Below are 27,930 nucleotides of genomic sequence, written 5' to 3'. Positions count from 1 at the left end.
CGATTTAGAAAGCTGATTTCCATGTAATGTGTTGTAAAGATGCCTTGTGAATGTTCAATAGGGTGCCCTATTAATTTAGATAAAACAATGTTAAGCTCCCATGGGGGAGAGTGAGTTCTAACTGGATGGAAAACATTCTTAATACCCTGTACGAAATCCTTGACCACAGGAATTTTAAAAGCTGAAGTCTATAAGAGCTATTTTCTGTAGGTGTTTATGGCTGCAAGGTGAACCATTGAAGAGGAATACTGTAAATTAGACTTTGCCAGATGAAGCAGGTATGGTAAAAACACTTCAACGTGACAAATAAATAGTTCAGAATTGTTTTGAATATATCAAATACAAAATGTCTTCCACTTCAAAGGATAGGATTTTCTTGTGCAAGGGCACTCGAACTCTCTCAAAATGTCCGTACAGTCTTTTGCTAGCTATAGATGGCCAAATAGTAAGAATTCAGGAGCCAAGCAGTCAATTGCAGCGATGGAAATTATGGGATAGAGAATCTGACCTCCCAACTTGTAAAGGAGATCCTGCCTGAATGGCAAGCTCTTGTGCGGGCGCTCAGAGAGGTGAAGAAGGTAGGTGATCCACCATTGACGAGGCCTTTCTGGCACTATTAGTATCATTCTGGATTTGGATTGTACAGCTTCATCAAAACTGACTGAATAAGAGGGATCAGTGAAAAAGTGCAAAGAAATGTCCTAGACCAGTCGATCAAAAAGGCATTTGACCCCGGTTGGTACATTTTGCAGACTCAGAAAACAAAAAATGCCAAGACCACATCTCTAAATAAGTCTAATTGGGGATAGCCCCATTTTAGAAAGATTTCCTCCAGTACTTCATCGTATATAAGGAAGTCATGGTTGAGGGAATCTGCTTCTGAATTGAACACCTGGAAGGTGTACTGCTGTAATTGTTAGGTTCCTCACTATGAACCATTTCCATATGGCCTGTGATTCCAGGGACAGAGGTCTGGAATGTGTCTCTTCAAGATTTATTTGTAAATAACTTTATTGGCATTTCTGGAGCAGACACTTTCTGTACAGAAGGTTACCCCGTCTCTTCCCGTCCCCTTTACCAGCGGGTAGGATCCCATGCATTCAAATTATAAAATCAATAAGATCTACCCAACTAGAATCGTTCAAGAGTCAATGCAAATATGCAATTATATAACTCCCTCACTTCCCTCCCCGTCTCTGTGTTTAGACTTTCCGTGTGTTAACCTTTATACAGTGTGGGTGCACATCGCAGGTGTCACAGAGTGTCATTTGTACACCTACTAAAAATCAGCCTCCAACCAGCCTGCCAGGGGTATTCCAATCTTCTACTCATTGATGCGGTGCGACTCATCAAAGATCAGAGGGTTCCGTAGATGGACCAGCATCAATGTCCAAGCCCTGAGGGCGTCTTCAAGTTTGTCGTACTCCCGGATATGTTTCATTCAGACCGCTTTCGCAGTTGCCCATTCATATATGTCTTTCAACCATGTTTGTGCAAGCGTGGGCATAGAGCACAACCACGTTATCGCAATGCGCCTTTTAGCAATGACCAATTCCAAGGACAAATCTCCTACTTATCCTCTTATTTTTGGGTGCTGGAAGCAGCCCCAGTAACACAGTCTTGACTTCCCTAGGCCCTAGCCATCCCATAGTTCCCTTAAGTCGCCTAATAGGGCTTCAGGGTTGGACAAGTCCACACCATATAGAAAAATCCAGCCTCTGCCTCCCTAAACTGTGGACATGCACCCAAACGGTCCGGGTAGATTCTGCTCAGCATTTGCGGAGTAAGGTTAGCCTGACGTACAAAATTATATTGAACGAGTTTAAAACGACGTTAGAGCTGGTACCCTTGACTCCCTCATGTACTCATAGCCACTTTTGTTCAGTGAGAGGTTCTACATTTAAATCGTCTCATTTCCTTTGCACTAGGAGAGCCCCCCTTGGGCATCCTCTCGAAGCACCCGAGACAGATGAGACACCAATCGACGTCCTTGGTTCATGTAGAGCATTATCCGTAGCATGTTAGTGCAAGGGGGCTCTTCGGGAAAGGATGGCAATAGCTCCCAGGCCATGCTTGAGATCTTCAGGCCACTGCTTCCCCTCATATTAGAAAGCACTCGTTTTCATATAGATTTCTCATCCGCTGACATCCACCCTCCTGCCATCTCCGCACCGACAAGGAATCCGATATACGCTGAAAGGGTTTCATCACCCATTGTGGCATATCTGGGGCATAGGGCGCATGTCGTACTACCCTACGAACCACGAACTCCCACACCGCAGCCACATGTTGGATAATGTATGGGAGGGTAGCGGGAACCCCAGTACCGAGCATCAGGAGCTCCGATACGGACTGTTCCCCGTGGGTGCCCGCCAGTACCTGCTTTTCCCAATTGTCAACATCATCCAGCCAGTGGACCGTGTGTTGAGGTTGGGAGGATATATAATAGAGCTCCAAACAGGCCACCTCAACCTCCCCTCCACCCCATGTCCTCCGTAGCACTGTCAGCCACATGTTTACGTTTGGCGCCCCATAAGGGGCATACCAACAGACCATAAAGCATTCGTAAATACTGTCTGGGGATTCTGTACAAGGAATGCTGCAGGATATATATGCACCGGGACAAAATAATCATTTCACAATGGCTATCCGTTCCATGAGGGACAGAGGTAAGTCCCTCCAAAATCTTATGGAGCTTTGTATAACCGCTACTACTCTCCCTATATTCATATCCAGATACGAAGGGGTCGTAGTCGCCAGTCAGATCTAATCCCCTCAGATACCCACGGGAGCCCCACCTGGGGAGGCACTTCCATCAGCTTCTCTGCCAACCTCCTCCCTGGGACCAGCTTAGATTTCCCCAGGTTTATACAGAGCCCCGAGATCACCCCAAACCCCTTGTAGCCCCCCGTGGAGGATAGGGACCAATTGGTCCGGTTGTCGAATATATACCAGGGTATCGTCAGCGTACAGGGAGACCACATGCTGGGTCTTCCCAAGGGGTACCCGTCTTGCAGTCATATGTCTTCATAGGGCGGCCGCCTGAGGCTCCATATCCGCCATAAGCATGAGCAGTGGCAGGGGGCACCCAACTCATATAATACAGATACAAATCCCCTAATTCTTAAGCAGGCACCATCGTGGTCATGTACCTGGGTGCCAACAGTCCTGGGATACACTAGGTCTGTCCCGGAAGGACGTAGTTATATTCCAAGTGGACGACCCTCCAGTGGTGTCGTTCCACAGGGCCTCAGGCAGCTCCCCTACCAGAGCTCCACTCCGCCAGCCTCTATCATATCCACAAGTCAGGGGGTGCTGCCTTTCCCCTTTGAGCCTCCATTCCTCACACCCACGGTCTTCCCAATACTTCAGTTGGAATATTGTGAGGTTCTTGTGGAACTCCAGGGGTCCACCACCAGTCTCCAACAATGGGTCTTATACTCCCCGGGAATCACCTGTGAAGGGCTAGGCCACCCATGTAGCGCACGGCCCCCAGCCCTGGCGCAGTCTTGAGGAAATGCAGTTATTCAGGACTGACACCCTAGCATAGGCCTCAGTCAACTCCTGTCCCGATCCCTCTCGATGTCTCCCCCACCATGCTTGGCACCATCAGAGGCCACCTCCTTCGTGTTAGTCCCAACGTCACAGGACTGCCAGCTCCGGTGTCACTGACCTCTAGACTTGATGCCCAGTGCTCCAGTATCACCTCGGGGCACATGCCCCGTGTCAGCCTCATAAGCTCCTTTTCAGTCTCCAGCTGAAAGCGGTGGCAAGGATCACACAACTTCTACTTGATTCTGGGCCCATAGGCTAGCCCGGCGATGCCACGGATCCTTCACCACTGTCGCACGGCCTTCAGACCGCGGGGAATCAGCCTTTAGGCCCCACCCGAGTTCTGCTCTTCAGGCATGCCACAGGGCCCTCCGGCATACAACACACTTGTTTGGGCAGCTGCCCTATAGGTCCGCAGGCCAATATCAGCCTGCCCACCACTGATTCAAAACTGCACTCTCCTGTGAGGTTTCTCCACTCCGCCCTTCTCGATACAATTAAAATGGCGCAGTCATGCCGTGTTACACTGGAGCCCAATGTACACTCCGGGAGAATTTCTTCAATATTTGCCAGTCACATGGAGAACCCTGCCAATCTCCGGACTTTTAGTCTGCTGCTCAGTTGGAGAATCACAACAAGAGGCGGATTCAGGTCTCGCCAACGGGAGCGCCTGTCGATGAGTCTACACTGCCATCTTGCCAGGCCACACCCCTGTGTCCCTCCATGATTGTTCAGGTTATACATTGTTGTCGTATTTTGTCTGTCTGAATTTACAGGGAGTTTGTCTTTAACGCAGGAAGGAAGGACTTCAATGCTAGGTAGACCGCTATCAATTCTAGGAGATTGTTATAGTAAGACACTACTTTTCCAACCATATTTCTTGAGTCTGTAAATGACCCATGTGAGCAACCCATCCGTGGAGGGAAGCATCTGTGACAAGAGTTTGTGTTCGGAGACACTGATGGCAGGGGAGTCCCAATTTTAGATTTATCGACTTGGTCCACCATGGGAGAGACTGCAATGCCGACTATGAAAAAGTTAGTTTCTGCTAGCAGCTGTTTGAGGACTGCTTCCACTGATCCTCCAGGCACTGTTGCAGTAGTCTCACATGAAGTCTAGCATGGGTGGTCTGAATATGGAAGAGGCTGTTTATCCCACTAGAAGATGTACTATTGATTCGTTTATGTTGACTTGAAGACCCAGTCATGAGAACATGTCCAGACATATCTGCAAATGCTTTAGAGTTGGATCTGAGGGACAACTCTTTATTAACCAATCATCTAGATAGGACAGACAAATATCTTGTTCTTTCTTAAATGTGATGCTACGACAGTCATGGATTTCAAAAACATCCTGGGTGCAGACTTTAACCCAAATGGAAAAACTGAATTGTTGATGTTTGGAGCCTACCACAAATCATAAAACTTTTCAATGTTTCTGTACGATCGGCATGTGGAAATAGGTATCTTGTAGGTCTATAGCACATATCCAGTTTTCTTATTGTAGCTGGCGGTATATTTGGTGTAATACCAGCATCTTGAACTTTTCTTTTTTTATAAATTTGTTTAGAGTTCTCAAGTCTAGTATGGGTCTGAATTCATGTTTGGGTCCCTTCTTCCGAACCAGAAGACACTGGGAGTAACCCCCAATCCTTTTTGATAGTGCCGAACCTCCTCCACTGCATTTTTCAGCAGCAAAGTATTGACTTAATGATGCAACAGACCTATCTAAGAGAATGCTGATCATATTAAAGGAGGAGGGCATCTGAAAGACAGAGAATATCTATTTTGCACAATATTTAAGACCTATTTGTCTTTGGTTATTTGGTGCCACTCTTGGACATAATTGCTTATACTTCCTCCTACTGGAGGAAATCATTGTTTTGCTGGAGTTGTTCCTGTGGACGCAGTTTGTGGTTATTGGAGACGTCCTTTCTCTCTAGAAGATTTCCCGTGGTAGTACAGTTGCCTTGTTTGAAGCTGCTGTTAGTGCAACAAATGAGGGGTTTTGAACCCTCTGAGGGAAATAACAACTGTCATAAGGCCTGAATTGTCTTCCCAAATCTTTCCTCTTGTCCAGGCCAACTGCTTTTAAAGTCTCATACGCCTAGTAGTGGACATTCCTGTGCGCCTTGATTCAGCAAGTAAAGGGACTGTGCCAAGGTTAAGTATAATCCTTCTCGCCCTAACAGCCGAAGTAGGCAAGCGGGGGTAGGAGCGGTCTCCTAAGAAGTGAGTTGCTGTCCCAGAGATGGGAGACACATGTGTCCAGACACACACAGTGCTAGAAGGGCGGCAGCTAGTGTGATCAGCAAATACGGGGGCATTGAGAGCCAGGGTGTCTGAAACTGCCCCACCCAGAGTGGTGGTGGGGCTGAGTCATGTGACGCAGTGGAACTTTTCCGCGTGGGTGAATAGTGCTTGACACAACTTCACAGGCCAAAAGGGCTTTTTGTTTCATCAGACACTAGCTGATCCAAGCTAACGTCAAGGGTGCACTGCTTAATCAGACAGATTCTCTAAGCTGGTATGCCTAGGGGATTCCACCACAGAGGGAACTGAACGGACAAAATTCTCATAAGGAATAAGGGATACATGGCAAGGGCAGTAGGGCAGTAGGGCCCCTTGCCCATTGTCACACACTTCTAGTTATGAACACTCCTGTGCGTCATGATTTAGCAAGCAAAGGGACTGTTCAAAGGTTAAGTATAATCCTTCTCGCCATAATAGCCAAAGTAGGCAGGCGGGTGGGGGAGTGGTCACCTAGCAAGTGGGCTGCTGTCCCATAGACGGGGCACACAGATGTTCAGGCACACACGGTGCTAGAAGGACGGCAGCTAGGTGAGATCAGCAAATAGATGGGGCAATGTGAGCCATGGTGTCTGCATTTGTCCCGCCCAGAGTTGGCACGGGACTGAGGCATGTGATGCAGTGGAACTTTCCTGCATGAGGTTGAATAGTTCTTGGCACAACTTCACAGGCCAAAAGGGCCTTTTGTTTCATCAGACACTAGCTGCCCCAGTCTAACGTCAAGGGCTATTGGGATATAGATGGGGTCATCTATAACCAGTAGGGATGGTTCTCTTTCATCTAGATTTGCAGGAGAGGTTGCTGGTTAGACTATAGCTGTTTTAGTGAGGGGCTCTGGTGGCGACGGTGGCCGCCTCCAGAGTTCAGGCGGAGTTACAGGGTGATCTGGAAGCAAAGGGGTACAGAAGAGTACCTCTGCGCGGCACCATGATGGGTGCAAAAGCCAAATCCTAGGAGCCTCATGGGAGGTTCCTGGAAAACCGTGTCGGCACCCCGTTAGTCCTTTGGGCGATTGTGGGCCTGAACAACCGGGGGTTTGCTATGCTACGCTCCGCCCTGAAAGGGGCGTGAGTAAGGAGATACCAAGTGTCACGTGAACCGGGAAGAGGATCACCAGTAAGGGCAGCACAGGTGGGGTTCGCCCCAGTGCTGCCTGGCTCATCAGGCTGGTGGGGGGCCAAGTTGGTTGCCTGCCCTTGCATTACCCGTAAGATAACCCACCTATAACATAACGGTGTATGTAATAAACCTACAGCAACTTTACCCAAACAAAAAATTGTGTTGTGTGCCTATTTATTGGCATGTATGTTATATTGGAGGGATGGGAAAGGATGCCAATGATGATACTATGCGCCCTTCACTTTATTTTGGGCTGTATCTGTACCATGCAGTGTGTACGAGGCAGCATGTGTGAGAACTGCTATCAGTACTGAGCTGTTCGGCAAAAGGTTTTGAACTGTCTGTGTACTCTGTGACGCACTGTTTGTGCATCGGGTACTGTTTGCTATTCACACAACCGTCCTGCACTGTTGAGCTGTTTGTATGAATTGCGCACTGTTTACTGAGTAGTATGAGCTTAGCCTAGGGTGTGTGATTGTCCTACATCTTGTAGAGGAGTATGTGTACATCAGGCACGCCGTCCTAGGCTGTATGTGCATCATGCACTCTATGATGGCCTGTATGCTCAACTGTATTCTATGTGTTGCAGTACATACATATATATCCTGTGTGCTTTGCTGCTGGTCCCATACATCCAGCTGTCTGTGATGAGCTGTGTGTGGGGCACCCTATACTGTTTACGCAGCAGGTGAGCCTTTGCAGGGGCTGCGGCAGGTGGTCTGGGCACTGGGCCTCAGCAGCTGGGGGCCGTGTGAGTAGGGGCCTGTTCTAAGGGAGCGAAAGGTGCAGTGGCATACTTGAAGTGCCATACACATTGCTGTTGAGTTTCATACGCTGAAGAAAACCACCTAAGTGACTTATTCCTTACTCAATACAGCCAGCCCTCTTTAAGGGAGACGGCCTGAAGCGTAAACACATCCTTTTTGTCATGTTAATTTCCTGCGTGCACTTTTGGCTCGCGTCACAGCAAGTTCAATCACTGTTCACCGCAGGTGTTGGCGGTGGGGCGTCACCTGGGGAGTGACACATGTGGGGTCCCTCAGCATGAGACAATTTGAAACACCAATCTATGGTGGTGAAAACAGCGCAAATGCACTCCTCTTAGCATCACGCACTGGCAGTGCAGTTAACATCTCAGCAACTGCAAAGCTCTGTGAATTGGATATGCGATTAGAACAGTTTTCAGAAATAAATACTTTTATCGGTCCGCTGCACTCAGAAACAAGCCTTGCCTAGAATACTGTATGGTTTCATAATTTTGGTGTTGGGTGTTTGCAAATTAATCTGTTACAGAGGGCAGCTCTGGCTTACCAAGTTTCTGTAAAATGTACCCGTCTTCATGTGTCTCAAATGGAAATTATGCATAAAAAAATTCACTTTTCAAAAAAACACCTATTGGTGTAAAAGAGGCCATGGGGTGAAGTCCCCCAGAAGAACGGCGCTGCTCCTCCAGATAGCCCCAACGCTATACATTTGTATCACCATAAGGTGTTAGAAGTGCAGTTTGTGCTAGTATTTCAGCTGTTTCAAGAAACCCCTGTATTGCACAGTCTGTGCCCTCATGCGCACACGCACACGCACATACACTATAACACACTGCCAGCCGTGCATGCACAAAGCACATAATTTCAATCAATACGTGATTCCAATGATGTTGTGTCTAATCATGTGTGAAGTGCTAATGATGAATATAATCGCAATTATGTTTTTAAAGCTGTTTTTGTTGATCAAATTATCTCCAAGTCAATTTTATTTGATTTATTTATTGCTGTTGCTTTTAAGGTTATATTGACATGCTGGAAAGACAACTCTAAGCTATCTTCTTTACTTTGGTGGAATTTAATATGTGATGAGCATACATTGCCTCGGTATCTTATGCTTTGATTCATCTACAGATTAAATCTAATCTCTTATGGCTACCGTTCACTTCTTACCTATCATCCAAATCCCCTCCTCTATAAATTCATCTTACTATATTCTATACTTCCTCTTTCTTTTCTTTTTCTTATTTCTTTTCTTCTCTTTCTTCTTCTCTTTCTCTTCTTTACTTTTTCATACCTCCTTCCTTCTTCCTTTTTATAATAAAATCCTTTAAATATAATTTTATCCTCCCATAATTCACAGGTTTACAGTATTTTTTAATTCAAAGTTCAGTCCTATAATGATTATGTTCTATTTATTAGTTGTTACTGCAATCTATGTAATTTTTTGATCTTATAGTTTTTTACATCACTTGTTTTTACAGATATTCTTTATTGTATAATTGTACTATCATATCTTCATCTGAACGATATATTATATTTGTATTTCTGTATTCTTTTATCTTCAATAAAAATTATTTAACAAAAAAAAAGCTGTTTTTGTAGCACAGTATCGCATTGCGGCCTGTTTCTAGTTTCTCACTCCTGTGATTGGGGTATGGCTCTACTAACCACCACATTGCTCTACAACATAGCTTAAAGATATTGTCAAAGCCAATAGCTCTGGCTAAACACTTATAAGATCCCAAGGTCGAGACCAATTTGCTATGCAAATGCTTGTTTGTTTACTGCCATCACTTTCAGTTTTGTGATGTCTTATCCATCTGGCAATTAAAGGATACACTGCAATATAATGACGCCTCCTTGTCTTGCCGTCTCTTCCTTAGCCCTACTCTTCTTTAAGTCCTCAGCCCCTCCTCCTCCCTAGGAGGGTCTGGGCCATCTGTCTGATCAGCTGGGCTTGCTATTGTTTGCCTAGGATGCCCCTTAATAGAGGAAGCCCAATTGGGGAAGAGAAGCACAATCAAAAATATGTTTTTGCAGACGCCGCCTCACCCACCCGTAGGGGAGGGGGAGGCTCAGGGGCCGGTGCCATAACCCGCACTGAGCCCCAGGGGGAAAACCGGTTCTGGGCACCCTAAAGCGCCCAGAAACTAGCCCGAGCAATATGCCCACCCCGCCCAAAAGCGCCCAGTGGCGCCAAAAGAAGGCCAATGGGCTGTCAGCGCTAGGTGTGAACCCCCCAATCGGGGAGCACCACCTGAGCGCTAAGGTGAGCAAGTTGGGGGAATAAGGCAACCCTCTACCAGGTAGCTCCTAACTTTGTGGAGTGGGGAGAGCGGCGCACCGTGCGGACTTTCTGCAGAAGACCGGCGGACCAGCGACGAGGCGAAGCGCTGTCGGGGAGAAAGATCGACAGAGGAATCGAGAGAGAACCTCGAGGAGCACCCGATTCCTGGACCGTCGCAGCAGGAACAACGGTGCGCCTGCCGAGGGTTGGCACCATCAGCGGGGCCGGAGTTGTATTCTCATCTCAGCAAGGCCTCCGGACCTGCCACCCACGGTACCGGAGCTCCCCCCTTTCAAAGTTTTGGCGCCCGGGAGCAGTAAGGTGCGCTATACGCCGCATCTACAGGCACTGGCTTTGTTTTTGTGGCATTCGCCTCCCTCCTGAGGCGTGCGGCGAGCCCTCGGCCGGAGCGAGGGCGCAGTGAGGCCATAGCTCTTGACTGAACAAACAGTGAGGTGCGCTATACGCTGCGTCCGAAGGCAACGGCTTGGTTTTTGTTGCCTTCCTCCTCCCATCTGAGGCGTGCGGTGAGCCCGGAGCGCTACTCCACCTCAGCCGGAGCGAGCGCGCAGTGAGCCGCAGCTCCAGGCTGTGCTGAACAACGAGCCGTAACTGGAGGCGGGGCTGGGGGACCACACTCAAAGAACACGCTCACTACAGAGCGACAGCGGCGGTAAGGACCCCAAGGACCCCTGCTGGGGGCAAACTTTAAGCCCAGCCACTGCATATCATTGAGGTGAGAGCGGAGGGTGGCGGTGAAGGTTCCCCTCACCCCCGTGGCACCAGGCTTTCGGCGGGAGAGACGCCCAGGACCGAACAGCTCGGTCCTGTTGTAGCATCGCTATCGGTGCACGGATCAGCTGGTGGGGGCAAACAAACAGCACAGCGTCCTGAGCGCTAAGTGGCACATGATCGGAGGAAGACTGAAGCGGCCCACAGTAGGGGCCTGAGGACAGAATAAAAAGCCTAAAAGGTAACACGAACAAGGAGCCTTGTCCTTTCTTGGTGCATCCAAAGGCAGCAGCAACCCGCCAGGAGCGATGGCAGATGGTCAGCCAGAAGAGCTCGCGGAGCTACTGAAGTGCGTCCGCGAAGTATCAGCGGTACATGGCAGCGACTGGCTGCAGCCACACCTGGATCAGGCGGGAGGCAATGGCTCAGGAGCACAAGATGCGGACGATGCTGGCCCAGCTTCACCCAAAAAACGCAAGACCACACCCCGGCCACAGAAGAAAGCCCCCAGGAAGAAGCCACAGAGGAGAGAAATGCTGCCCGGGGGCATACCAGCAAGGGCAGATGATCACGGCGAGGCTACCAGCAGAATGGTGAGCGGTGAGCATATTGCCACCATTGTAAAAGAATGTTTTAAATCTATGGCTCCCCTGTTGTTTATGGGTATGGGTCATGGGGCTGATGGGCCGGAGGAACAGCGCGCAGACGAGGCATCAGCTTTGCCTTGGCACCTGTTGGACCCAGGCTGGGCGCGGCAGGCTAGAATACAAGGACAGGTAGCGCAGGCCGCCCATGGCGAGTAGAGATCTCCAGTGGCAGCATGGGGGTACAATGGTAATACAAGTTTCCCAGCACACGAGGCAGCAGCCGCCGATGCATACACCAGGCCATTACCTGGCCCGGCGTCACTGACCACAAGAGCCACCGGGTTAGCATGTCTCATCCCTTTGGCAGTCAAGGAGAGGATGTGGCGAAAGGAATTTGTAGACATTTTTTCCCTGCTTGAGATCCAGCTTGAGGGGCTGGACCTCATAACTTGTGACAAGAAGGATGAGGATGGAAGGGAAAGGCGCAGCACTAGAAAGGAAAGGAACTTTGATAATTGTCTGGATGCATTTAGAATTATGGCATGCATCATAGTTGAAAAATTCCCACGCTGCACTGCAGATTTATGGCTCTACGAGGCCAATATTCACTGGGCACAGAGGCAGTTTCCCGGGGATGCACGGCTGGAATATGACAAGGGCATCAGGCTTAAGATGCAGAGACACCCAGAAATGGAATGGAATGAGGAGGATGTTTCTGGCTTTATACATAAAATGCTAGCGGCCAAAGAGGTAAAATCTTGGGCGGGAAAAAGCGACCAGTCCTTTCGGAGCTCCTACCACGAGGGGAGGGGCAAGCCATTTCACAGGGTGAAGCACGGCGCAAGGAAGCCCCCATCCTCCAGTGGAGCCACAGCAATTTGCTGGAAATATGATGCCGGGGACTGCTCGTGGGGCGCTTCATGCAAATTCCAGCACACATGCTCAAGCTTTGGGGGAGGGCACCCTGCAGTGGCATGTCGGGGCAAGCAAGAGCCAAAAAGGGACAAGAAGGATAAGAAAAGGAAACACTAGATCTAGGATAACAGGGGGGGGGCCGACGAGACATGCAAGATTATCAGCTGGCCAGATCCCCAATTAATACACAACAGCTGCGCAGACTAGCGAACAAATACCCTAACAAAGCAGACACTACTGTTTTAGTGGGGGGTTTTGAGGAGGGTTTTGTGATACTATTCACAGGCCCTATACCATTGGAGGGGGCCAACAATCTGAAATCTGCAATGCAACACCCTGGGGTGGTGCGTGCCAAACTGGATAAAGAGAAATTCTTGGGCAGAATTGCGGGTCCCCTCCCACCACAATTGCACGAGGGTCTAGTTATCGCCCCCAGGGGGTGGTCCCCAAGAAAGAGTCTGGCCAATTTAGACTCATTCACCACCACTCATTCCCTGAAGGGTCCTCTGTGAATGACGGGATCGACACAGAGGCCTGCTCAGTGGGTTACGCATCGGTGGACAATGCGATTGACCTAGTAAAACAGCAGGAAATGGGGCACTCATGGCCAAGGCGGACATTGAGTCCGCATTCCGCCTCTTACCTGTACACCCTTCCAGCTTCCACCTGTTAGGCTTTCAGTGGGTAGGGGACCTGTTCATTGACAAAGCAATCACCATGGGCTGCGCCATATCCTGCACATATTTCGAGCAGTTTGCCAACTTCTTGGAATGGAGCCTGCATGACAGACACCCAGGGGGTGGGAAACTGCACTACTTAGATGACTTTATGTTCACTGGCCCCGCAGGGTCTCCATCTGCGTGGCACTCTGGCAGCCTGTGAGGAGCTGGCAGGGATACTGGGGGTCCCCTTGGCAACTGAGAAGACAACGGGCCCCACCACATTCCTGGGCATGGAGCTGGACTCAGTAGCTGGGACAGCCAGGCTAGGAAAAGGTGAAGGATTTCAGGGCGGAGGTCAGGGGCTTGTGCAGTCGCAGCAAGGGGACGCTCCGTGAATTGCAAAGGCTGATTGGTAAGCTCAACTTCGCGGCCAGGGTCATCCCCGTTCGGAGAGTCTTCGCCAGGCGCCTGACACAGCTGACATCAGGCATCACCCATAAACACCACCACATCCGGCTAGGGCCTGGGGTTAAGCAGGACCTTCTGATGTGGGACGAGTTCCTCACAAACTTTAACGGCATTCTGATATGGAGAGAGGGTTGGGTGACAGCCAGACAGATAGCCCTCTTTACGGATGCTGCGGGGAGCTTGGGCTTCGGGGCAATCCTGGGAAAAAAGTGGTGTGTAAGCCAATGGCTGGAGAAATGGCACAGGCAGGGCATCACCAGTAATATAACATTTTTATAACTTTTTCCAATAATAGTAGCATTGACAGTATGAAAACAGGAGCTAAAAGACATTAAGCTGACCTTGTGGTCTGACAAGGGGGTAGTGCAGGCCGTTAACAAAGGCGCAGCAAGGTGCCCTGACACGTTGAGGCTAATGCCACAGTTAATTAGATTGCAGCTGGAGGGGAATCTGGAGCTGATGGCTCGCCATGTACCAGGGGCGGAGAACACGGCAGCGGACGCCTTGTCACGGTCTCAGATTAATCGATTCAGGGAGCTGGTGCCAGGGGCAGACAAGGAGATGACACCTTTTCCAGCATATCTGTGGGACCAGGGGGGATAGATCTATCCGCACTGGTAAATCAGGCGTTGACCCCAGAGGCAACTAGACGGTACAAGAAATATGCAGCCACAGTAATGAATGTTGGGGGCATACAATCACTGAGCAACAGGGCTGGAACACAAAGAGCGGTGGAGAAATTCATACAGTGGGCATTCGATAACAAAAAGACAAGGTCATGGGCACAGACCCATTTGGCAGCCATAGCTCATTTCACCAGAATTCACACAGGGGAAGATCCCACAGCGTCCCTATACCTCAAGGCAGCACTGAAAGGGTGGAGAAGAGCTGAAGGGGTAAGGTTGGATAACAGGCCAGCTACTAGAAGCATTGGTATGGGTTACAAAAGACAGTTTCGAGCTCCAGCTCTTCCAGGCAGCATTTGCCACAGCATTCTTTGGCACCTTCCGCATCAGTGAGTTAGTGGCACCTAGCAAGCGGGGCCCGGCACAATGGTGCCTCCGGGCCACGGACATCAGACCCAAGGGAAAGGCAGTGGAGATACTATTAAGAAGGTCAAAAACTGACAAGGCAGGAAAGGGCGCAGTGATACGGCTGCAATGCATTCCAGAGAGAAGGTATTGCGCAGTGTGCTGCCTGTTCAAATACATGGTGACCTGCCCGGCAGGCGAAGGACCACTCTTCAAACACCAGGATGGGAGCAATCTAAGCAAGTTTCAATTCACCGCAGTAATGCGCCAGGCCCTCTCTAAAGGTGGGCTCCACCCAGAGTCCTTTGCCCCCCACTCTTTCAGAATCACCGCAGCCACCTCGGCATTGCAGCATGGCATGCCAGAGGAAAGAATTCAGGCTGTCGGCAGATGGCGGTCCCGAGCATACAAAACCTACATCCGACCTCGGCTTTTGTAGAGCAGCGCGGGCAAAGGGGGGACTATTCACTTTGGGATGCCACACGGCAGGGTGAGCGTCAAGCAGGGCAACCTTGGGATGCCGCATGGCAGGGTGGCAAAGAACAGGCCCCTTCTCCCAATACTACAGACAAAGGCCCCAGTGCTGCAGCAGGCCACCTTATTTTGCAAATTCTTTTTTCAGCAGGAGAATGCCCCCAGCTGGTGTGGGTAGTGGGCCATTCTTTCGTGTCCCAGATGCAGACATGGTGGAAGCAGTCAGGCCATAGGTTGGCAAGCAAGCCCAAAGCTACATGCATCCGCTGGCAGGGGCAGCCTGGGATGAAATGGAACCACCTGCCAGCAACGCTCGACAACCTGCTGGCACACTCAGCATGGCATCCGGACGTCCTGATCATTCATCTCGGTGGCAACGACCTGGCCCAAATGGAACAAAAAGCATTGGGGCAGGCAATTCAGACAGACCTCACCAGGGCTGCCACATGGTTCGGCGGCACAACTGTCATATGGTCTGAGATGGTCAGTAGGAGGCATTGGAGGGGCACAGAGTCAAACAAGGCAGTGGATAATGCCAGGAGAAAACTGAACATTGCAATGCACAAATTCTGCAAGACCAACGGGTTGGAATCCATCAGACATGGTCTGATCCACCCAGGATGCCCGGAATTGTACGGACAGGACGGGGTCCATCTTTCTGACGAGGGGTTGAGAGTCTTTTGGGACAACCCGTGGGGCGCAATGGCTCTTGTAGGTTGCAGATAAAAAAAATGTTTTAAAAAAATCTTCTTGTTGGGGGAGCCGTAGTAAGACGTTAGCCTCCCTGTGGCGTGGCAGAAATTGGTACAATGATTGGCTAAGGAGACACACCGATAGGGCGGTGTGTAGGATGAGGGCCACTCACTTTTGGATGCCGCACGGCAGGGTGAGGTGGCCGCGCCAAGGAGTGGAGTAGCAAAAGGAGACGGCGCTCGCGGCCCAGACCCGGCCGGGCGCAAAAGGTAACGAGCTGGGGGCCTAACTCCAGAGAGAGAATCTACCCCTCCACTCCAGGGCATGGGTAACCAACCAAATGGTGGTCCCAGAAGTAACCGGACAAAGAGGACTACCAAGGACTAACAAAAGGAACTGGTTTGGGCGTGCCATTTACGAACTGAAATGTACCACAATAGTATAGGCCCATGATGGTTATGACATGTATGATTTATGACCAACATATGGCAGTTCGCAAATTACAAATGTATAACCAGTATGTGTAATATACTAATAAAACTGCGGCCAACAACGACCACAACATATACACTCATTGTTGGCTAATTTTATTGGGATGGCAGGTTGGCGGGGTGGGGGAAGATGTCTCCCACGGAATGGGCACAGTGCGAGGGTTATAGTTTTTTGCTTTTTGCTAGATGCTTGCCACGAGGATTTTTAACTTCCCTCGTGCAGACTGAGACGAGGAAGGGTAGGATTCGGAGTAATGAAATTATCCTTATTTAAAAGTTATTTTGTGAATTATCCATGTAATCATTCCCACACCACGCAGTTACTTTATAGCTCTTTCATCAAGAGAGTGTTCGACTCTTCCAAGGGACATGTGATAAAAGAAGTGGATTTAAACGTTTTGCACCTTGTCACCCAGGTATGACAAACATTTAACATTCAATGGCGTCTCATTTTCTGTTAATGTAAACACAGCACGAGCAAACGGTTAACCATCAATCACCCGCAGTCAATGTGGCCACACAATGAGCCGCCCTTTACCTGTAGTTCCGGAAGTGTAGATGTAGAGACCAGGGGTTCTATAGTTAACTTCTGACCTCAGAGACGGCGAGACTGGCTCATGTGAAGCCGCATTAATCTTGTCGTTCAGGCTCTCAATCCCATCTGTTGGAGACTTGTCGCTCAAATAAAACACCTTTACGTTGTCCTTCACCAAGCTGGGCAGCACCTCCTCAACAGCAGCGCTTAGTTCTGAAAAAAACAGGCGTTTCTAAGTAAGTTTTATAATCTTCAGTTAGAAAATGACAGGCAACGTCGGTACAAAGTAAAGACAGGCTGTTAACTAATAGGCCGATAACGCTGAATGTAACATGCAGAACACGTTAAATTACAGCATGGATTCTAAAACGAAAATATGGCAATGCTGACAATGATACAGCAGGGCGCACCCTTTAAGCTCTGGGGCTATGGCATAGCTGACAAAATCTCCGTAATGTGCGACATTCACAGCACAAAGCACTGCTGCACTTTGCATACTCAGACTTGTAAGCTCATAATTACCATAGTAAAAATGAAACTAAAAGTCCCAGAATACAAAGTGGCTGAACGTGAGACATGTGGCAACTCGGCGGATATGACATGTGCCCTTATCAGTGCACCAACATTTACACCGAGTTGGGTCCAGAGGACGGTGCTAGCTCTTCACGTTTGTAAGAAGAACTTTAGCCTAGTAACCTTCACCCTCTGTGGATAGTGTGCTTTATCTTTTGCTGGATTATGTTTAACCACTGCCCTAGGTTTAACCTACCACGCCACTAAATGAGATATGCAAGCCTGCACAAGCACATGCTTACACGGAGCACATTCAAAAGGGATTGTTAGACCTCTTACACAGACGTGCACCTCAAGGTACGGATGCATGGGTGCATATCTCTTATACAGTCCATATCACGCGAAAAATCCTTAGTAACTTCTGGCGTTTTAAGCAACATCCTGTTACCGGCCCCATTGAAATTGTTATATATGTGGATCTCTAAACTTTCACCTGGAGATTTCGGCTGCTAAAAGTACAGCCAAAACTGTGGAAGACCAGGAGAGTTGGACCACAAATAACAGATTCTCCTGGTAATTCCTCATTCCTTATTGGACCATAGGGATACAACATGTAATGGGCCAGATTTCCCCCACCTCTAGAGTTACTAGTCCCTCTTGTGTTGGTAATGAGTGTCTTTTTGGAAAGCGACGAGCGATCTGGGAAGAGTGAAGTTGCAATGTGTTTATGAACGCGAATGGCTGTGTTGCAGGAGGGAAATTAAAACCAGACTTGGAGCGATAGTGGACACAAAGAGATTAGATTGATATTGCATTGAATTATTTAAGGGTTGCAGTCAGAAAACAACCAGAAAGACTGGATGAAGCAAACATTTTTATTTTTGGCATGCATATTTTGAAGAAAGTTTGGGCCCCTTTTGGGTCAGCTGACGCTTAGTCCCGTACAAGGTTTTTGAGGGTGGTGGTGAGTCTACGAAAGGATGGATGGGGTCAGCCAAGGTTGCATTGGATTTGATTATAAAATGTTGCTAGCCAATAGAGTCTAGGCTTGTACATGGTTTATAGAGTTCCATCATTGTGCACGGTTGGGGTTAGGGCTTTTCTTATAAAACGTAATCTTTCTGAAGAGACCAAATGACTAGATTATCTAGGAGTTTCCTTTGATGATGAAGGGCATTGTTTATGGATGAGAAGTATCAGCTGTTTGAAGGCTTTGCTACGATTTGCCCAAGGGGTACAAAACTAATGACAGAATTGCTGACTTAGATCCACAGAACTGGAGGATTTGCAGGAAAAATACTCATGGTCCAGTTTTTCTGCTACCTCCTGGTATCTCGAAAATTTGTTCGGCTTTTTGGTAGACCAGAGTGCTCCGTGGGTGATAGAAGCAGATTTGGAGCATTTAGGAATAGTCAGGCAGATTTGGTCCTAAGTATTTTTGGTGTTTGGGAATTTATGGGGATGTTCCATTATGAGGTAGTTATGAAGAATTCATTGCCATTAGGCTGGTTCTTGAGACAGTATATTTTACGGTTGAAATTCTAGGGAGAACATGGTGGGAGATATGTGGAAGAACGGGAGAGTATTTTTGTGGTTACATGCAAAGTTCTAGGAGTGAAGGTCTTTTTTGATGGTTAGTTATGTAGTTGTAATGTTTTTGTATTCAAAGTTTCAATCTATCATGTGGGCATCTGAAGGTTAGGAGGTAATCTTGCTCAAAGACCTTTTTTAGAGTTTTGTGGAGTAGAGGAACAGTCATGGGTCGGCGATTCACCAACCCCACTAAACTCACAGTGCGCCCACCTCGTTTGGAACCACCAGATTTCTGATGACTTATTCTCAGCCAGCTCTGATGTTGGAAACCTCTTTTAAGTGGCTCAGCTGCAACATGGCCACTGGGGTCCACTCTACTGAGGGCAGCCTTCAATATATTTTTTCTTCACCAATGTCCCCCACATGCAGAGTTATAACTACCTGTACATCATGACCCTTCTTTATTTCTTTTCCCCACTTAATGGGATTTCTTCTGATTTAAAAAAAAATGCTGACTGGCCGCCATGACATGGCAGACAGCAGCCAAATGCAGAATTAGCACACACATTTTAGCCAAAAGTATCCCTTTCAAGTCAATGGTGATTTCTTAACTTGCGTAGCGGTTCTTCACTGCGTGGCCTTAGGCAAGCACTCTGCTGTATCAGTATATGAGTTGGCCACTATGACAAATGTTCAATGAGCCTCGAATATTTTTCAGTTCATGTGCCCCAGAATGGTCACGGCCTGGTCGTGTTCTAGTGATTATGGTACTACAGGATGTTTCTATCCTTTCCCATGATTGATTACTATAATTTTGCTGACGTTTAGGGCAAAGAGGTTGAGCCATCTTTCATCATAGTTCATCAGGGTGCAGACTAATAGGGGCAATGGGTGGATAACAGAAGATTACAAGCAAACCCATTATGGGGCATAATAGTTATGCAAGTCACAGTTTTTAATAATATTTTTTCATGTTTTCCTTGCCATGTAAATCTAAATAGGATCATAATAACATCTTTAAAGAATGTGGGGGAGTGAGTGGGATCGGAAGCAAAGATAATGGATGTACGATTCTAGGGGGGAGCATCAACTTAATAATATCTAGCCTTCCTCAAAAGGAGAAGTTGAGACGGACCCAGCCTCATTTTTATAGATTTTTCACTGGTGGAGAGGCACGTGGCTCTGAGTGATTGTCCATGGTTGCTACTTGTGCAAGTATTTCACCCATCAACTTTGTGTTTCTCTGTGCGTATGACAAAAGCGCAATTATCAGAGATGTATACACAACCCCTGTTCCGGTGGCTCAAGGCTAATGAATCTAAAAGCGTGAAACGGGGAGATCTCAAGATATCCTTTGCAAGCTTATCTCGTCAATTTATTTTCCATTCCATTCCAATCCAGCACTTTAGTCATGCAAAATAAGAAAACAAAAACAGAACAAAATATAATTAAAAATGCTAAGCAAGCAACTAATGTTTCACATGGACTTGTGAAGAAAAATAATTGGCCTCCCTCATGTACTTCTCGCCCCTTGTGCTGAGTGTGCCTGTATGTCACCTGAGTTCTTCTCCTCACCCCCCTTCATTTTGAGCTCAGCCTCGCATACTTCCCCAGTTGCTTTTTCGCCCATTACTTCACCCCACCTGCTCTGCGTTGCTATCTCTCCTTTTGCTTTGCTTCCCTAGTTTCGCCCTCTGTATGGCTTCCCCCCACCCACTTCCTTCTCTCTCGTCTGCTGCATCTCTTCCCCACTCTCTCCCCACAGTGTTGCTTCCATCCATGTTTCACCCTTGTTGTTTCCACCCATCCGCGCTCTCCGTGTTGCTGACTCCCAAACCAGCCCTCCATGTTGTTTCCTCCTTTCCCAGTTGTCCATCTTGTCCCCCCTCATTAAAAACAAGCATTTGAAATGCAATAGGTCTCTTATTCACACGAATTTGAGCTATTGGCATTGTAAATGACAATGCCTTTTATTTATGTTTTGGATTTTAAAACATAAATAAAAGGCATTGTCATTTACAATACTAATAGCTTAAACTCTCACAAATGCAAGACCTATTGCATTGCAATAAAGGGCCTTCTTGACTGCTTGTTAGATTGTAAATATCAGAAGAATAGAACGGCCTGCAACAACTTCAAAGTAGTGATAAATAGTGCAGTGAAGAAGATGTGTAAGTGTTGTAAGTTACACAGGCACCAAGTGTGAAGTGAGAGTTACATATGATCCGAGCTTTAAGCAATAACAAAGTGCTCCAACACTTTTCGCTCTGTAATTACACTGTCGCGGTTCAGGAGGAAGAGCAGGAGGGGGATATTTCCTGCCCTCTCCGTGATTTGAGTGTGCAGCGTGGCATTGCGTAATGTAATTTCTATCTTTGGTCTGATAAAAACAATCCAGCTGTAGTAGGGCCTTGGCTTCACCTCCTGGTGCAGTACGGGCTGTGCTTTATGGCAGGCATGGAGGGAGGGAGGGAGGGATGGTCTCAGCTGCAGCCCTGGCCTTGTACAGTGCCCCTGCTATTACTAGTGAGCGAGAGGTGCAGAGGTGGTGGGATTGGTATTGGTGGTATTGGTGGTGGTGGTATTGGTGGTGGTGGTATTGTTGGTATTGGTGGTGGTATTGGTAGTGATGGTATTGGTGGTGCTGGTATTGGTGGTGGTGGTATTGGTGGCAGTATTGGTGGTATTGGTGGTGGTGGTATTGGTAGTGGGATGGGTGGTGGTATTGGTGGTGGGGGTATTGGTGGTAGTATTGGTATTGCTGGTGGTATTGTTGATGGTAGAATTGGTATTGGTGGTGGTGGTGATGGTATTGGTGGTGGTATTTGTTTTGTGGTGGTGGTGGTATTCGTGGTGGTGGTGGTATTAGTGGTGGTGGTGGTATTGGTGGTATTGATGGTGGTATTGGTGGTGGTATTGGTATTGATGGTGGTATTGGTATTGGTGGTGGTGGTGGTATTGGTGGTGGTGATATTGGTGGTGGTGGTATTGGTGGTGGGGGTATTAGTGGTGGTATAGGTATTGGTGGTGGTGGGGATATTGGTGGTGGTATTGGTGGTAGTGGTGGTGTTGGTGATGGTATTGGTCGTGGGGACAGTATTGGTGGTGGTGGTGGTACTGGTGGTATTGGTCGTGGTATTGGTGACTGTATTGGTGGTGGTGATATTGGTGGTGGTATTGGTGGTGGTACTGGTGGTGGTATTAGTATTGGTGGTGGTGGTATTGGTGGTGGTAGTATTAGTGGTGGTGGTGGTATTGGTGGTGGGGGTATTGGTATTGGTGGTGGTATTGGATTGGTGGTGGTGGTATTAGTGGTGATGGTGGCATCGGTGGTGGTGGTACTGGTGGTGGTATATTGGTGGTATTGGTGGTGGTGGAGGTTGTGGAATTGATGGTGGTGGTCTTGTTGTTAATAAAACAGTCTTTTGAAAACAACCCTGTCAGGTGGCTTTAGTGCAGATGACATGTAACACAGATGTAAATGTAAATGTAAATGTAAATGTAAATGGAATTCACATAACTTTATTTGCTAATCATTTCTAAATCCATTTTACTTGGGAGGTTGAAACCGACACAAGATAATGCCGGGTTAAAGTGATTGAAAGCAGGCGCCCGTGTTACGGGGCGGCCGTGCTGTTTAAAAAAAAAACAAGATTTCAGCTGAAGCAGCGCATGTCGGGCCTGCAGTAAGAGAAACTCAATAAAGTAAATAGTGCTTACAGAATAAATAAAAGGTCACGTGTAACAACCGAAGTAAAGGGGCTAGTAGCCATGGGATGTTACAAGGTTATACTAAGGAGGGACTAACAAGCCTATTAACGAATCCAAAGGCAGCATTTATGAAAGACAATCACACAAGCCAATGAAAAATATGGGCGGGGAGTGGGCCCTGGCTTCCCTCCCATACTCTACTACAGCAGTCTTGCAGGGCGAGCAGCACATGCGCGCTGCCGTTAGGCTCGACCTAAAAAAAAACCACACACTTTGGCGCTACTTTTAAAAAATGTACTATTTAATTTGCTATTGAATTGATAAATTTAAAAAAAATCCTCATGTGATTTTGTCTGTGTACACAAATATCATCTCGTTTGTCGTTTGATTTGCAAATCACATCGGACTTCCATGATCTTTGAAGCAACTTGGCATGTGTCCTCATGCTTCTAAATGGTCCTGAAAATCCTTGATGATTTGCAATATCCTTACCATGTAAGGGAGGGGGTGCTTTATACCAGGCACAACTTATTTTGATAAATGTCATTACTATGCATTATTAGAGGGAGATGTGTGTGCCCTTATACTTGAGTGTACTTTTAAGGAACAATGAAGTCTGAATATGTAATGCAGAATGCAAGAGAACAGACTGGAATATGCGTCGGACTAAACATCATCAGTTGGTGATTGCCAGACACAATATACAGACTCAGGATAAAAATGTAAAACTATTATGCCATTTCTATCATAAGGGTGTGTGTGTTTTGTCATGTACAATAGCAGGAGGAACTTTGGAAGCTAAACGTATCCATTGGTTGCTAGTAGAGGCTGGAATGTCATTGATGGTGTTCTTTAATGCTGCATAACTTGATTAATGTTACTGCTACTGCTCCCAAATCCACATAATTTCACTACGGATGAGGGTCTTGAAGATCAGAACATTACATTTCCCGCAGCACAGGAGCAACGAGTGCATCACCTGCTGAATTAGAACCTGTGGTTTGGCAGTGACCAGGCAGTGTTCCTCATACTGCCCGTCTCATCCAAAATACTGCCTCAGTCGAAGCCAGGAGCTCAGGTACGGCCAAGCTGATTCCCTACAGCTACAGGCAATGCACTGTGTAAGTATATCAGAGATCTTGTGCCCCACAAGTGACAATCCCGCTTGGGATTCATGTGCTATAGCTAAGAATCATCACCTGACTGCCAGTTACCAAAAAGGTAATGGTGCAGACCAAACTAACCAACTCATCTGTGTTTTCTCTTTGAGTGTCAGGAAGCATGCTGCACATACATGAGCACCTCTTAGAGTAGAGCCAGCATGTGCTTTCATCATGTTATTGTGGAGCTTAATGTGGATACTAAACACTTTATTTTGTGTACATGACCACGTGTTACTATATCCAGGTCCCATCTTTTGCTTCTGTGAAGATCTTGACAATGACACTGCATTCAGAGGTAACACTGCCACTATCCTGCAGATGAAGCCAAGTGCGGTAAGCAATCAGTATTCTATGAGTGACATTATCTGTCCACGCACCCACGTGCTACAAGCACGCGCTTCTGGTAGTAAATACTGAGGGGGATGCAAGGGAAAAGGCACAGGATAGGTGTTATGACAGAGAGATACTTCCGGCGTGTCTGAAATGCCACAAGCGAAGAGTAGGAAGCAGATGTGCACTGGACAGAGCATCCTATGGAACTTTTAGTGGACTCAAGAAGACGTTTTGGGAAACGTCTTGATACCATTGCAGGTGAACAGACCAAAGAGATGTAAAGAGGAATGGACTCTAGACCTGCTATGCCACAGGGCAAGAAGGTATTTGTTAATTGCTATCCGGACATATGAAAATCTTTCAAGCGTTGCTTAAGGCATGAAAGGGTGCATCACAAACTGTGAACCCTCCCAGTATTGCCTTGAGGCTAGGAGGGGTCACTAGTGGAGAAGTGTGGCTCAATGGTTAGAGCGGCAGACCCTGATGCAGAGGTCTAGCCCGGACCCAGGGTTCAATTCCCCGCCTCGGCGGGTCTTGAGCTCAAACATTCCACGGACCTGATAATTCTCGCCTTGGTGCCTATTCCAATCATGGAGTCCCACTCTGCAACTCTGGGCAATAGCTTGCTTAATCTCCACAACGACCCCCACAACGCTAAGGATGCCTGGCCTCCACCTTGGGGGTGCCCAGGAGTGGACACCTCACAGGGAAAGCCAGGATGAGGTCCACAGCGGTATTCGTACAAGCGCCTTGAGACCCTTGCGGGTGAGTAGTGCGCTATACAAGTATCAATTATTTTTTTTTTTTTACTATAACCTCCCATCCCTTACGCAAGGGCCTACGGGGGAGCAACAGGTGCGGGACAGCAATACTCCGAGCTTTTGGTCAAGGTAGTAGGGTACAAAATCGACCAAGACCTCTGGGGTAGAAGGTTGGCTATAAAATGCATCACCTTTGCCCTGAGCAAAACAGGCGTAAAACAAAAAAAATGGAGCATCTATCAGCCTCCTTCACACTCACAACACTGAAGCTAATGAAGGCCCCTATTATTAAAGGTCAATATGGAACTTGGTCTGCCATCAACTGTACAGTAGTCAAGACTTTTTTTTAAATACGGAGGACAAATTTCCCTTCAAGTCATGGCCAGGGTGGGGGCGGGGAACAAGAACTACCTCGCCCTTTAGCAGCAATGTTGTAGGGCAATAAACTCTTCGTAATCCTTGCTCTTTGTGTGGGAGCAAAACAAATTTTCTCTCTCCCCTTGGGCAAGGCATGGGAGCCACCAAATACCCATACATCCTCTGGCAAAAAATGGGCACGACATTGGGCATACACTTGCAAGGAGGGAGGGGGGCTTCCAAATAGCCCCTGTGTCCTTAGACAGGTTGGAGAGGTACTAAAACCTTTTCAACCTTGAACAGAGAGATTGACCACAAAAAACGTTTCCCATGCCCTTGTATTATGTGGAGGTATCACAAAAAACCCACATCTTTCGGCGTGGCAAGAGATACGACATATCCCTTTGCCTTTCACAAGGCAGGGGTTTACAGATACTCACAATTTTGGCCAATGCGTTAAGGATGATCTGCGGCATGTCGTGGCACATTCACACGATTAGATAGATTTTTCAAAACAAAATGCAGTTCAAGAAGGGAGTGCAAACTTAAATGGGAGTGTTAAAAGCACATTTATTTGCTGATAACTTTGGCATAGTTTCACAAATCGGCACAACATTTGGCAAACACCATATTGAGCGTATTCATGATATTTTGAGTTTCATGCAAGCCCATCAAAAGAAGGAAACACTTAATGGGGTGTGCAAAAAGCATTTCCCAATTTAATTCCATAAGAATCTTGGGCCAGATGATTGAAATCCCGTGTTTGTTATTTTCTAATAGCGAATTTTAGCAACCTGCTATTAGGAAATCACGAACTGTGATATACAACAATGTGTTTGTCACTGTTAGCGATTTGCAGTGGGTTGCAAACGGACCTGCCTCATCAATATTCATAAGGCAGGTTGGAATGTGAGACCCATTGTGAATTGCTACATCACAGCGAAGGTGGCCTGCTGGGGTCAGTAGACCACCAGGTCTGTGATTGCTTTTTAAATAAAGCAATATTTCTTTTTGTAATGCAGCCCATTTTCCATAAAGGAAAACAAACTGCATTACAAAATAAAGAAGAAAAGTTTTTTTATCACTTTTTAAGGGTAGGCAGTGGTCCCTGGGACTACTATCTGCTCTTAAAAAAATGTTTTCACCCCCATTCACAAAGGGGAAAGTGTCCCTTGAGGACTTCTTCCTGTTTGTGAATGGGTTACCATTTCCTCTAAAATTTCAGTAAATTTTGAATGTTTTGAAACCGCATTAGGGTCGCAAAACATTCATACTTACCAGTGCTATTCGGCATTATGAAGGGATGCCCTAAACACGACCTTCCTACTACCGAATCGCAACAGCAAAATGCGATTCGGTAACAAGTTAATGCGTAGCATTTTGCCTTTTGTACATGGAAAAATTTATTTTACAGTTCGCAAATGGTGGTAAAATGCTTTGTACATCTGTCCCTTTGCTTTCTGCTGAACAAAGAAACAATGAAAAGGATATTAGCATTAAACTAATACTTTACTCATGGGAATCCAGCTGCTTGGTTTGTTGTTTCCCAGAAATTAGTATAACAAGAAATTGTCAGTGGGTTTAAAAGGGTAAAAGTTCGAAAATATCAGTACAATTGTTCGGTGAAAAGTCCTCAAACCAAGGTTTGCAGACTGTCGGTGGACCCAGAAAATAAAATTCCCCCATTGGACAAGAAGCTTTTAGTTCCTGTTGTCAATTTCAAGTCCACAGTACAAAAGTTGGTCCTGTAAATCCCTTCAAACATGGTCTACGGATCATTCGTAAATATTTGAAAAAATATAGGTCAAGGCCAGGCTTTGCACAGCTGTGGTTTGGCAGCGTGCTGCAGGTTAGAAAATATTAACCAATGAAAACTTTGTGGCCGCTGCCTGCACTCAACTCTCCACTGGTGGTTAATTATTATGGCCTTTCACCATGAATAGCAGGGGTTGGTACTAGCACTTGACCATAGGAAATGGCTAGAACAATGCAGGCAGAGCCAAGTGTGCCTTTCCAATACAAGCGCAATTACACTTACCTGTAACCCATATCTGCCTTCCCCACACATATGAGTGGTTAAGGCAGATAGCACGGTCTAGTGTCCGTATGGCGGGGAGAAGAAGACAAAGCGTCAGAACAGAAAGCCCCAGACATGGACAGCTAAGTGGGGCTGGGGACGGGTTTGTGAAGGGGGCGGACGTAGTTTTTATGTGTTGGAGGTCGGATTTAGGGTTCAGGGCAGGGGGAGGTCAGGGCAAGCTTATTAAAAGGGGGCAGGCTTTTAGGGCTCAGGTCAGAGGGAGGGGGTTGGGGTATTTTAGGGGCTGGGGGAACTTTTAGGGGTGAGGGAATGATTTTGGGCTCAGGGCAGGGGTTTGGTGGTGTTTTTTTTAAAGGGGGCAGGGTTTTAGGCCTCGGGATGGGGTGGGGTAGTTTTAAGGGCAGCACGGGGGTAAGTTTTAGGGCTCAGAGTGGGGGGGGTTGGGGTAGTTTTTAGGTTTCGCCTGTCGATAGCTGCGCACTGCGCAGCTTTTCGCCAGGCGAAATCTTATGTCTACAGTATGTGTGTGTTGTCCCGCCCCTCTGTTCCATTGGCTAGCTCCATAAATGGAGGCTAGCCATTGGAACAGAGATCTGTCCGTCAATGCCGGAGCAGATTCGTGGGCGTTCCCGAGAATTTTAGGCTTTTGCCCACGTCATGCGGCGGTGGGCGGTGGTTTATTTATTTTTTTTAAAGCTTTGTTTTTGCCACACTTCCAAAATGTCGTTTTCAGGGGTGGGTTGCGCGATGTCGCGCTGTGCGTTCCCGCCCCCCCTCCCGCTGTCCGTGTGCCTGTTCCTGCCCTCCCTCCCGCTGTCAGTGTGCCCGTTCCCCCCCCCCCCGCTGTCCGTTCCCGCCCCCCCTCCCGCTGTCCGTGTGCCCGTAGGTGCTTGTTCTTA

General features: G+C 47.5%; 1 protein-coding gene across 1 annotated transcript in view; it reads right to left on the bottom strand.

Moving 5' to 3' along the window:
- SLC27A2 (solute carrier family 27 member 2) overlaps positions 1–27,930 on the bottom strand; it is a 471,878-nt gene that overhangs the window by 349,916 nt on the left and 94,032 nt on the right. The window contains exon 2 of the mRNA XM_078684751.1: positions 16,623–16,832. Coding sequence (XP_078540877.1) covers positions 16,623–16,832 — 210 coding nt within the window. The remainder of the gene's footprint in view (positions 1–16,622; positions 16,833–27,930) is intronic.

The sequence above is a fragment of the Lissotriton helveticus genome, chromosome 3_2, assembly GCF_964261635.1.
Source record: "Lissotriton helveticus chromosome 3_2, aLisHel1.1, whole genome shotgun sequence".
Lineage (NCBI taxonomy): Eukaryota > Metazoa > Chordata > Amphibia > Caudata > Salamandridae > Lissotriton > Lissotriton helveticus.
This window is presented reverse-complemented; position numbering and strand designations above follow the sequence as displayed.